Genomic DNA, 13,552 nt, shown 5'->3' with positions numbered 1-13,552 from the left:
TTTAAGGAAAGAGAAATTTAATTAAGATTTTTAGAGATCACATAAAAGATAAAATATATTTATGTGAGATCTCGATAGATTCGTCTTAATGTATAGGAGTACTTTTTTATTTTATATTTTTTATAATTTTTATAATTCGTATTAGAAATGTTGAGGTTCAAAACTTGCTTTGAAAATTATAGGAGGAGAAAAAAAAGAGAGGGAGTAATATTCACTAAAGAACTAAAGTACATCGTAATACTTGTGCAAATTCCCTCGGTAGCAAACTTAGGGGAGTAAATGCTAAGATAAGGTGAATAAGGTTGTGTGGAGCATAGATTATAGACAAGCCTTGCTTGTCACAGGGCCCGCCCCTGGATGCAAAAACTGGGCCTTTGGACAGTTGTATTGGTAACAATCACTTGATATATCAATTTATCATGAATTCCTCTCTAAGGGATTTGGAGTATGAGTCAACAACAGTTGGTGAAAATGACTTTACTCCATATTTGTGTGTGTATATTTATTCCTCTTCAAACTTTGAATAATCACTAATTTTTTATATATATCGTCTTACTGTGAGACGAATTCAATTGAATCCGTTTAAACTATTTAAAAATAAAAACTGCTTCCTATATAAGAGTGATTTTCATTTTTTTTTTATGTTTTGTACTAATGGGCCTTTTATATGGACTCGTCTCACGGTGAAACGATCTCATACAAAAGGAGCTAACGAATAATAGAAGGAGCATGCCATTGAATTTCAACATACTCTTCGGTCTCATTAAGAATGCTATATTTACGTTCAAATCTAAGTGTTTTTTAAATCAAATATAGTTTTTGTAACGAAACATAAAAATACAGATCTACATTAATCACATATGTTCCAGTATTATAGACTTAAATTAAAGAAGACACATAGCCTTCGGACTTTCCATGTGATTTACTACTACTACCATGCCCCCTTGCACAATAACTACAACTCAATTATGGTGAAGGGGAAGACAAAAGGTGGTGCATAAACATGAAACATATCCAATACTATATACTTGATTGGTATGGGCCTATGTGGTGGTGTTAACTCATTTCTAGGTTCATTGTCTCCACCAACAAGTATGATGATACTTGAATATAATTTAATGAGAAATATAACCAAATTCATGAATCAAATCAACCACATGTTACACTTGCAACTTACATTGAATTTTTCTTACAAAAAGCTCAACACATAGTAGTATCAGAATGCCGATTCTAATCTATAATTCTACAATCTTACAATCTAAAAATAGGCGACCGATTCGGATCGTAGGTAGGATCTTAATGTGGTAGAATCTCCGATCCTACTTAGCTCAAGAATTTAGGTGGTAGGATCATAACACGATTGTACGATCCCACGATCCAACAATCCGATTATACATGGGTAGTTGCAATCGTAAAATATCTTCATATAATACATATTTCACTATGTGTAAATAAAAACTTAAAATATTTATATCAATATTTTTATAAAATTCAAGTTTTTCTTGATTTGCTGTTTAAAAATGATTATTAAAAGTATTTTGTAAAAAAAAACTTAAGTGATGAAGTCAAATAAGGTTTTACTTACACCTTAAAACTTAAATAGATAACAAATATAATCGATAATCAATAATCCAAAGCCCATTAATGCATATCTGTAGGATCACACGATCCTATGATCCGATTTTACCGATTTCGATCCTACTCCTCAACGATCCTAGGTAGAATCCCGATCCCAGTAACTTTGCCTCAACATGCTCCTATACTATCACTCTTATTCTAATTAAATGTCTCATTTATTTTTGTGTACAAATCTTTTTTTAAAAAAGTTGAATTAGAATTTTAGAATAAGAAATAATGTGTATTGCCACTTTTTCTTAGATCAGATTTAAATTTTACCGTAATTTTTAAAAAATTTTACTACTTTTTATGAGTAAACTTAAATTTTTTATAACATAAAAATCAGAATTGAAATTCGAAAAATAAAACATTAAAGAGAATCTCCGTAAAAAATTTCATTTGAAGTGATAAAAGTTTAAGAAAACTCTGGAAATGAATTTCAAGTTTCCGAAGGAAAACATTAATATGGATCATGAAATAAGCAAGAGATTGCTACAATATTGTGCGAGTAAATTTATATGATGAGATGATTCTAAACATGTTACTTGAACAATTGCTTCTAATTAAAAAGCTTTAAATATTAGTTTATATTATTTGTTTAAGATCCCAAATTTCAAAAAAACGTAAAATAAATGAAACTTGAAAAATTATTATGTGTTTCCTTTTCCGCATCAAAACATGAGATTATTGTATCAACCCAAAAAATATATATAATGTTGCTAAAACAACTTTTTTTTTTGGAATTATAGGGTAGGATGAGAGATTGAGAGGGCTAGGTAAGATTCGATTTCAAACCTTGCTAGGAAAAGACGATATTTGCTCCAACTGAGACAGGACCCGATTCTCAGCTAAAACAGCTATTCATATGCCATCAAAGATCAAAAATTCAGATTTGCACTTCTTAAAATCCCAGACTAGCTAATGGAACTAAAACTTGACTATGTTTATTACATCATATACCTAAATCAAGAGAATGAAGTCAGTTGAATATAATCCATCAATAATTCTATATCTATGTATGTACAGTAAAAAAAACAAGGATATATGCCATCATATACATTAGAATCGTAACAAATAAATGACGATGACTTTTAAGGTATATCATTATAGAAAAAATGTGTGATGCAGCTCCCCGGAATGTTGTTTGTATGAAGAGATCGCGCCTGCGTACGGAGAACTTTTGCTACTCTTACTCCAACTCCAAGATTTGGGTATCCTATGAGATGTCTTGCCAAATTCCTGACTTTTGCTGATTCCGGGAGTATTCCTTGTTTTGCACATTATTTCTAGCAATTTTCGGTCCTCTTCAGTGAGCTCGATTTTCATGGGTTTACTAACATCACTTAGGGATGGAAACCTTGTAACGGGAGGGTTAAGCATCAGGATCTTTTTGCTAGGAGACTGAAGCTGCGGTAATGTCTTGTGTGTATAATCCTTGCGATTCATTCCGATTACTAACTGGTGAAGTAGAGTGATGAGTGTGAGGATGTGATCGTCCATTGTCTTTTTGTTTGCATGATAGAGTGTTTCAAGACGGATTAAGCTGCCATTTACAGCCGTCTTCTTGTTACATTCAATGCTGCACAGTTAGAATAAAGGCCATGAATACTAGGCGAATCTAGGATAGAACGAGCCGAATACTAATCTTTGTCATCATCATCACAATCATCATCAACCCAATATCCCGCTCAAAAACAGAGTCTGGGTGATGGAAGGTAACGGACAATCCATACTCGTACACTCTCCAAAGAGGGAATCTTTGCATGTAACACAATTTAGTATTAATCGGGTTTTTAATCAAATGACTCGAGACATGACCTAGACACTAGACAGGTCCATGCCTAGATTCTCCACTGTGAATACCCAATGTTTGTTTACTTAGATTGAGTGTTTCTTTACTTCCACCAACTGTTTTATAAAGCATCATGGCTTTCAAGCTTACTCTTAGTATATATAGCTAATTTTTAAAAGATCGTATCATGAGAAAACTTATAAAGACGGCTCTAATATCACAAATACTACAACAACAACATGTCATTACCCAGTTCGAAGTGGCTCCCACCTAGATGGGGTTACGGGTGTCAGATATACGCCACCTTGCCCTCGTAGTAACAAAGAGGTTTTTCCAATTGTTTCCAGCCTCAAACAAAAGGAGTAGAACTTGAAACAATAGCTACAGAGACTAACCTCGCATTGGCCCATTCTCCAACCCATCCAAAACCTTGATGCGCTCTGCCGAGTTGCAAGATACAACAAAATACATGAGAAAATGTATACTAAGGAGTTAGGACGCTTAGGAAACACTTGATTGAATTGAAAGAAAGAGAGCCAAACATCTTACTTTAGAGTGTTTGACGCCATAGGAGCAAGCCATTGAAGCGTTTTTTCCATTTCTGCTTTAATTTGAGGGATTTCAACCTGAAACAATCATATAAACCTTCTTGAACAAAGCAAGGTATAATACACATATCAAGATTCCAGAAGACGATGTGCAATGATTCGGACTTGAGAAGTACCTTGTCATTGTGATGGAGTTTCCGCAAACTGGAGCGCATGGCATTCTTGACACTAACTGGTAATCTGCGATACAATGTATCCCTTATATTCGGAGGAAGGGAACCGGGCCTTGATGCCTGAAAAGCATGTAACTCTAAATCAAATCATTTTTATACCGACATATGATCTGAGCTTTTGTAACATAATTCACAAGCGAATTCGCGTTTTGAATTAATAGAACAAAACAGGTCATAACTCCCTTTTTTTCGATTCGAGATTTCGCAAGGAGAATATGAATCAAAGTGTTAGTCGGTCAAAGTAAAGGAAAAGACGAAACTTACAATGTTATCAATTTGGTTAATGATATTAGCGTAGTGTAAAGCAAGACCAGAAGGCCCTAATCTCTGAGCAGCTGCATCTTCTTCGCCAGATTTTGTTCCACCTGCCAGTTTCGGTAACGATCATCAACTATACTCAGACTAGTTAGTGACTGGTGCAATTGAATATGTAAGCGTGTTATATTACTAGTTTTATCTATCTAATCTTAAGCATTTGCTAGATCATCTAAGTTGAATGATGGTATAGGCATCGGGAAGGAAAATTTTTTAAAAATTCAAACACGACAGACTAAAATTGGCGTTAGAGTTATAACGGCTTGCATTAACACCCAATAGGACGTCTGTCTATTTGTCAAGTGAAAATTTTAATCATAAATACAAAACATTGATTCCAGAAATCCCTATGTATTTCTGAAAGTCATAAGCTGGGAATATTATATGTATACCTGCTTCAAATACTTCTGTGATCTCTTGATGGATGAAGGCGACAATATCAACAAGCTTCTCGATAACCTGCAATTGAGAAGAAAAGGGAAATTAGAAGCATAATCATGAAACTATAAGCAATTATGCAAATTAGAAAAGATATACGCATAAACAAAAGAAAGTGAGGAAATCATACACATCAACGCTTTTATAATTACTCAATATATTCGTCAAATGCATGAAAATCATGGGTAAGCCTAATGGTTAAGGACTTTCCCTTTCACCCTTGTGACAGGATTCAATTTTCATTGAAGGATAGACTCCCTCACGCCTCTTGGATGTAGAAATTATCGCCTATTCCGAATCAAAAAAAATACTTGTTGAATGCTTTGCTCAATTAAGGGCAACAGGAATTAGCACTCAGCTAGGGGCGGAAGATTCTTTAAACGTGACGGGATTAGAGAACATAAAAGCATATATTCAAATGCATATATCCGTCATACATGAAAGCCATAGGTTGTTTTATACTTAAGTTCATCTAAACGAAATAAACTAAAAACAGTACAAGCCACTAAAACGACAAACTATGGTCTATGAGACTTGGGAAGAAAAGCCAAAGAAAATACATTAAGCAACCCAAACAAGTAGAGTAGAAATCATACCTCTTCCAACTTTTTTGACCAAAGGGACTTCTTTTTCAAACTCATTACAATCTTCTTTTGTTGTTTTAACTCGTTGTCTAACATCATTAGATGTTCTCCTACAAGTCGGAAGAAACAAAAACATATCAATGCGGTCAGACATTAGGCAATGATATTTATTACTAAACAGGAAATACATTAAGCAACCTAAATGAATACACTACAAAGTCTCTTGTAAACATCAAAAAAGATTTCTATGGCGGAAAGTCCAATAATGCATGCCATAGACTTTGTTCACCTAGTGACCAAGAAGCTACTTCCATTTATCAAGCTCGGCAAGTAGAAGAGGATTGACCTCTCTAGGCGGAACAGAGGATCTCTATGAAGGGTAACAAATAGAAAACAACTTTAACGAAGCGGAGTTTACTTGGGAAATCAATTATCTCCGGAAATGTATATTAGACACTGAAACAGAGTCCTGTGATTTGGTTTCAGATAGTCAATCTGACTAACCTTTACGAGGCAAATTTAAAGACTTTAATTCTTCGACCTTCTGGCGGTAGTCCTGCTCAAATCTGTCACAAGCGTTCAGCTCATGGTATAATTCCTACACAAATAGTTAAAACTGTTCTCAGCACAAGCACAACATGAAATCTACATTTGGAGTCATCTTATGTCACCCATGCCAACTATTAGACTTGAAACGCTAGCAGCTAACCCCAGAAACGGTTATCGTGCATGAGTGTCTATTAAGGGCGGAATAAGAAAGTGAGAAAATTCAAAATGAAGTCCACAACTTACAGAAGTATGCTGAGCCAAAGCCATCAATTCATGCATTTTTGCTTCTACATGATCTCTTGGAGGTCCGTATACTGCATTTTCTGAATCCAGTCTGAAAATATTACACCCAGTTCCAATGCGAATATTTATTCAGTAGTAATGATTAACCTATTTTCACCTTAATTCGTAATAGAAACATCTAAAATCTTACTTCATAAAAAACCGATTCAAGCTATGCCATTGCGGGTCTTTACAAAGGTCACCGAATCTGATAACTTCTTTGCAAAAAACATCAAGTTCCTCCCTGGAAAACGACGAAAATTAAATTTGTCATTGAAAACAAAGAATTGATAAGATGTGAATCCTATGAAAAGTCCCGTATAACAACCTTTTGTCTGAAGCAACTAAACGAAGCAAGACCTTAATGTCCGAAGAAACCAAATTTTCAACCCCTTCAGAAGGAATAACATCCTCCTTTATGAACCTTACATTATCCTTGGAGAGAGATTGCATGAGATTTGTTCCTCGTGTAATTGTGTTTGCTACTTCAAATGCCAATATCGATATTTTACTACCCTTGGCCACCTTGCCGGTCAAAAATCCACTATTACTCAAGTTTGTTATTCCACTTCCAAGCGCATCTAAGACATCAACAGCCTTCTCCAAGCCAGCATAACTAGCTCTTCCGATAAATGACGAACCTCTAGGTGGAACCTGCTATAGTTGTCAAAAAATTAATAATCTCTAATGAATGATCGATCCTGAGCTTTTCGACATCCAAATATGCTGAAGTGATGTGACTCTTAAACCATAAACAAATGAATGAGTTTAATAATGAGATTTGACAAAAGACAGAAGGATTGTCATGACTTATAAGAATATGAATACAATTTCTTGTCAAAAGTCCGATTTGATTGGTCAACAAGCAAACAAAAGGACTGATCTTCAAAGGTGAGCTAGCATTATCTCCAAAATATCGTCTCATACATAAGCACCTATGCTACCCAGACACGGCACATGTGTATTCCATACCCAACACAACATGATATAAACAAGAAAAGTCTCACTAGCTATCTTTATCTTTGGTTGCTTTCTAGGTTACTTGAACTCTTCATTTTGTTTAACGTACCCGTGTCCGATCCTTGATGCTCGGACATTTGTATGACACTTAGACACTTCATTTTAGGCGTAAAGTTGAATATTTAGACGTACCCGATACTTGGACACGTACCAGTATCCTACATCAGTACCCGAGTTTAAGTAACATAGGTTTCTTTTAAATATCAAAGAAACACAAGACAACTATAAATTATAACAACAAACCAAAGCCTTAATCCCAACATATGGGGTTGGCCACATGAACCAAAACAAATCAATAGGTTCAGCACTAATCTACAAGACTACAACCAAGAATTCCAATGATCATTCATATAAATGATCCAATTCCATTTGTTTGAATCTTTCATCATATGCTCGAGCAAATCCCAAATTTTCATGTTATTTTTCACTTATTCTAATTAAAATTCATTCTTAGTCAATCTCTTCCTCTTATAATCTCCTCAAAGTTCCAACATCCCATTCTTGTAACAAGTGGATATTCGGTAAACCAATATCCTTCAAAAGATGCAAATGATTAAACCAATGTAGATTGTTTTCTCATTTTGTATTCAATATATACGACTCTTGTACTCTTTCTTACGTTTTCATTACGGATTTATCCTTTAACTTCAATTCTTTATTTTTATGATCATATTATAAAAAAATAACCTAATTCTGTCTAAGCTATTGACATGATTACCATTGACATAAATAATTTCATGATAATAATCTAAAAGTACGAACAAGAATAAACCATCAACATCTCTAAAAAGGAGGAATTTCTACCCTATATATCTGTAAAGTTCATCATTTAAATTTTACAGGTTTAAAAATAGCAAAAAATTATGATCCTTAAATCCCCTTTACATAATTTTCAATTATCAAAAATAGGCAGCGACAAAAAATTATCAATAATACAATTCTCACCCAGCTATATAGTGCAAATCTGCAAATAGTTCGATCAAACATTCATCTAACAACTTTATAATCAATCAAAATTTACCAACAATTTCCAAAACAATCAATTTAAAAAATACCCAGAAAAGAAAAAATACCTTAAGATCAGCAGAAATCCCCAATTCACCAGAATAAAACCTCTGGGGAGAAGCAGAAATGGGATCATCAAGCGAATTCTTGTTTTTTTTCTTCTTCAAATTTCCGAAACTTTTCCTTCTTTTAAGATTATTATTAATGCTTATATCGCTGTTTTGGTTCTTCATCTCTACATTTTCATCCAATTCTTCAGAACTAATTCTCCCTCCCATACAACCAATTGAACAAGCACCACCCATTTTCTATAAAACCCTAATTCTCAAACCAAAAACCCAGAAAATATTAGAACAATTATGCGCGAATTAGAAGGAAATCAGAGGAGGGTTTATAAAATAAAACATGGGTGGTGTTTGGATTAACATAAAAGATGAAGAATTGAAGAGAATTGGAATGAGTAAAAGAGTATAAACGAGATGAGTTGACCAAACGTTACCTTACTTGCACACCCCGCTTTCTGATTCGCTCATTTCTGTCCTGTTTTGAAATCTTTGACTTTGACTTTTCTATTATTAGAATTGAATATTGATCATGGGGATTGTTGGGTCCCTTCCTAACTTCCTTTCCCAAATGTCGCATTGCAATTTGCAACTAATGCTCCATGTCTTTTACGTATTCAAAACAAATTCGGTGACGGATCAAATATATATCTGATCTCGTAATTGCATTTAGTTGGATCCAATATGGAATATGTATTAACAATTACGTAAAAATTTATATGGATATATGATTCGATTTTTAACCGACTCGAAACATCTAATTCGAAATTGTCTTGAGAACCCAAATGAACACCTATACGACATCTCTCCCAAACATCAATAATAGGAAATGACACGGTTATTAAAAAAGTAATAGAAATATTAAAATTGTGTAGATATAATTATGAGGTGAAAAACTAAAAAATATATATATATATATACAAATTAGAAAGAAATGGCAGAAAAATTAAGAAAAAAATATTGTCAAACTCAGAAATTTCATATCAACATTAAAAAAATTATTTTTGAGTGAAAGGATTGAAAATAGATTTTTTTTTTTTTTTTTTTTAAATTGTGTTGAGTTATGTTGTATTGTAGTTGATTAGTTGATGGCATGACACAATATGAGGAGTATGCTACGTTGTGCCATGTTCCGAGATAAATCACTATTTTCTTCTTTTATAAATCCTTATTCCCAAAATTTGGTTAAAATGACATGTTGTTCCAATGAATAATTTCAATATTTTAAATATTTTTGTAAAGTCTTAAGCGAGTTAACTTCTTTTGAATGAAATTATAAACTCTAATTTGAAGTTTTAAGGATTAGACGATATGTAACACTTTTTGTTACACTTCTATAAACCGACTCCAAGTTAATTAAAGACCACATAATAGTATTTTAGGAAAACAGTGCCAATAGTGAATCAAGCAAAATAATATTCAAATCTTCATAATCTATCCGTAAATTAATATACAAAGCTTTGAAAATGAGCCTTAGGCGACGCAATTTTTTAAAAATGAAGATCATAAAGTCAAAGTTTCAAAAATTAGATAATATGTGACACCTTTTGTTATACTTTTACAAAGCGACCGCAACTTTAACCATGAACCCCACAACAATAGTATCATTAGCAACCTATCTCGAAACTGCATTAGAGAGACAAAGTTATTAATTTCACCCTATCCTTTACATCTATCTCCCCCACTTATTGTTAAAATACATTTGTTGACTTCTATAAAACCTTATGTATACCACTTTAATTTGGATCAAAAACTGACAAGATCATTGAATTCCTTAACCATAATTTTTGAATTGAAAAATCACAAAATCAACACCCAACAAAATATAGCTTTGAAGCATTATTAGTTACAATGAGGTTAGATTGGTAAGGTCGTTTTAGTCTTTTAGGATTGTTTAATTTGGCATTTCATCATATTCTAAATTAGCAATTGATGATAGTGATTAGTGATAAACGTAATAAACAATGGATAAATCATAAAATTTATACATTATTTAGTCAAATTTGTACTACATCTACATGTGAATAGGCTACAAACACTTTTCAATGTTGAACTAAAAGCTTATAATAAAAATATATTATATTTATTATATTATATTTGCAACTGATAATAATATTTTTTAACTATATTCTGTAATTATTTCGGCACAGAGGAAATGATAGAGTTTATCAAGTGATCTTAAAATTTTTAGTAATCTTATATTTTATAATGTAATTCTAGAGTACAAGACATGCACCGTTCTTCTTTTAGAAAAGGATCCAGAAAAATAATCTATATATATATATATATATATATATATATATATATATATATATATATATATATATATATATATATATATATATATTTGCTCATAAAACCTTGATCTAAAGGATGACATAATTGTGGTATATATCAACTAATCAACTCCAAGTGATGTCAAATAACAGTATTGATATCTCTTTATATTGCTTATGTCTTCCATCATTCCTTTAAATTTGCTTCGCTAACTAAAAAATACTTTAACTATAATTTGTATGTAGTAATTTTAAAAGGACGAAAGTATTTGTAGAAACGTTTCTAACAACTACTGTCTTTTAGATCCTTTGTATGGTCTTGCAAATTTCCTATGAGAAAAATAAACAAACTACCACTATTTTTGAACTTTTAAGTATAACAAGCAATCTAAATGATAAAACTGATGATTTTTAGCTTAATCAACTATAGCAATAAAGTTATTTTATCACAATTATTTTGGTTCATATTGTATTTTGGTTAGATCAATGATCAATCTACTCACTAAGGGCGTAAAATATTTCCATTATTTCACAAAAAATAGTCTTCAATACAAATGGAATAGAATAAAAATCAATAAAAAGAGTAAAATAGTTAAAAAAGTATTCCATATTTTATTAAGAAAGTTGGATCGAAAAATGCGTATATAAAATAAAAAGATAATTTAAATATATACATAAAAATAAAATAAAACATGTGAGTTATTTATAAAGATAAAAACATATAGAGAAACTCAATTATACAATTAAAATGAAAAATACTCTAAATGGAGTGAAAAAACAAATAAAATGTGCATCTAGCAAAGGGTAGATGCAGACATGCAATTATTTAACTCAATAATTGTAACCTTTTATTAACTATATATATTTGATCTTTTCCTCAAAATTGTCTGCTTTTGGTCAGCATCCAAATCGTGAAATCAAATCAATTTTGTCCAATTATGAAAATATTTGATACTGATGTAGCAGAAGCTAATATAATAAGAGGTAACAAATTTATATTTCATCTTATATATTTTAATTGAAATATTTAGTATCATGTATATGTATATGAAGAGGGTATGTATAAAATGTATTTGTAGTTCTAATGTAAAGGATTTTCGTGCGAGTGAGTGTGATAAAAAATTTATAATATACCTCATAGCTTTAAAAAAAATCAGATTAAAATTTTAGTTGAATTAGTTTCTTGATGAATAATTAGTTGTTAGGATATACTCCCTCCGTTCCTTTTTGATCTTCCACATTACTATAACGGGTAGTTTCAAAAGTTCTTACACTTTAGAATACTTCTATTTTTAGAAAGTTTTTATCTCACTTTTACCCCTTAAAATCCCCCTTACCCATTTTCTTTTATTTATAATTATTTTCTCTCTCATACTTCCAATACAATCATTACTTCACACTACTATTTAATTAAAATAATACCCACTACAACCTCATACTTCCAATATAATCATTACTTCACACTACTATTTAATTAAAATAATACCCACTACAACCTCATACTTCCAATACAATCATTACTTCCCACTATTATATAATTAAAATAATACCCACTACCACCAAAGATTCTCTTTTTCTTAATCTTTGTGAAATACCCAAATAGGAAGAACAAATAGGAACGGAGGGAGTATTAGATAGATGTACAAGTAGTTGTTAGTGATGAACTAAAGAGAGTAGTTGTTAGCCGCTAAAAATATTATTTGAAGTGTATATTTGTCAAAAACTAGTGTTATTTTTAGATATTTGAATGTTAAGATGTATGTGTGGGCACGTTAAGACGAATAAAATTTGACATGATGTTCTAGGAAAAAGGGTAGTGGTTGCACCTATTTCTGCGAATATGCATGATAGTAGATTGATATTATTTGAGCACATGCAAAGGATGACCATAATATGAATGAAAGTAGATTGATATGATTTGAGCAAGTGCAAAGGATGACCACCAACAGACCAGCGAGAAGGATGGAAAACATCTCGGTTGATGGAAGAGAAGTCATGGTAGGCCTAAAATATGGGAATAGATAATTATGAATGACAGGAGCGAGTTGCACTTATCATAGGACTTGATTAGTAGGGATAAAACTAGTTACACGCGTCAAATTTGTGTTTCAGGTCATCAATCGTTCTCTTTGTCATTATTATTGTTTGTACCTTTTATTTTTGTTATTTATATATTTTCGGTTGCTTATAATTTTTTTACTTGTTTTGTGTTGCATTCTCTCACCTTGCCTTGCTTGTCATGTCTATGACTTGTTTTTTTGTTGGTCTTTCTCGGGTTGAAGATCTTTCTGACTGCAACGTCCTTATCTCCTTTAATAAATGTATGATATGTCATTTTCTATCCCTCTCTAGAACTTCATCATAACTTTTACGAGTCAATAACAAAAATCCATACAATAATGTGATCTCCTCATTCCAGCCTAAGTTTAATTAATCTTATATTTTATGTATTTGCTCACTATTATATCGTAAGAATCTTTGATTAATAAACTAAAGAAAATTAATATTAGCTAAACACAAATTTTGTGAGAGACGGGATCTTTGAGAGATCATCCCTAATTTGGTCATCCCATTATCATCTTTTAGTTTAATTAAGTTTTAACGGGCTGAATTTGGGAGACGTCTTTCAGAGAGAGGGTCTCTCAAGAGACTGACTGAGTGACTGTTAACTAAATAATACACTTTGGGTGGATAGGGGAAGTATAGGATAAGAAAGGAGAATCGAATCTTATCTTAATTAAAAATCAAGAATCAGATTACAGAATATATCAATATCAATTCAATTCTCACGTAAAATAAGAATAGATATTGCAAAATAATCTCCTTAGCTT

At 31.9% G+C, this 13,552-nt stretch overlaps 1 protein-coding gene across 2 annotated transcripts; it reads right to left on the bottom strand.

Moving 5' to 3' along the window:
• Positions 1-2,483: 2,483 nt before the first annotated feature.
• LOC130810545 (protein PSK SIMULATOR 2-like) lies at positions 2,484-8,996 on the bottom strand. Of its 2 annotated transcripts, none has more exons than XM_057676650.1 (12): positions 8,452-8,996; positions 6,687-7,012; positions 6,510-6,602; positions 6,320-6,410; positions 6,032-6,125; positions 5,540-5,637; positions 4,898-4,964; positions 4,455-4,555; positions 4,134-4,250; positions 3,959-4,035; positions 3,805-3,849; positions 2,484-3,196 (listed from the first exon to the last, which is right to left on the bottom strand). In XM_057676650.1, the coding sequence occupies exons 1-12, from the start codon at positions 8,686-8,688 to the stop codon at positions 2,722-2,724; spliced, it is 1,821 nt and encodes a 606-aa protein (XP_057532633.1). In that variant the 5' UTR covers positions 8,689-8,996; the 3' UTR covers positions 2,484-2,721. The 2 variants fall into 2 exon arrangements, with proteins under 2 accessions (XP_057532633.1, XP_057532632.1); XM_057676649.1 differs by having other exon boundaries at positions 6,687-7,015; positions 8,452-8,908.
• Between the last annotated feature and the right edge of the window lie 4,556 nt (positions 8,997-13,552).

Source organism: Amaranthus tricolor, chromosome 4 (assembly GCF_026212465.1).
Source record: "Amaranthus tricolor cultivar Red isolate AtriRed21 chromosome 4, ASM2621246v1, whole genome shotgun sequence".
In the NCBI taxonomy this organism is placed as follows: Eukaryota; Viridiplantae; Streptophyta; class Magnoliopsida; order Caryophyllales; family Amaranthaceae; genus Amaranthus; species Amaranthus tricolor.
The sequence above is the reverse complement of the archived record's forward strand: the minus strand, read 5'-3'. Positions and strand labels throughout refer to the sequence as shown.

What these genes read in the sequence shown, in the direction of transcription:
- LOC130810545 (XM_057676649.1), bottom strand. Translation starts at nt 8,688, where the DNA reads ATGGGTGGTGCTTGTTCAATTGGTTGTATGGGAGGGAGAATTAGTTCT. An exon ending in TTTAAATTTGCCTCGTAAAG is followed by an intron (nt 5,638 to 6,031) that starts GTTAGTCAGATT and finishes TCCGACTTGTAG; the next exon opens with GAGAACATCTAATGATGTTA. An exon ending in GGAGAATGGGCCAATGCGAG is followed by an intron (nt 3,197 to 3,804) that starts GTTAGTCTCTGT and finishes CTAACTGTGCAG; the next exon opens with CATTGAATGTAACAAGAAGA.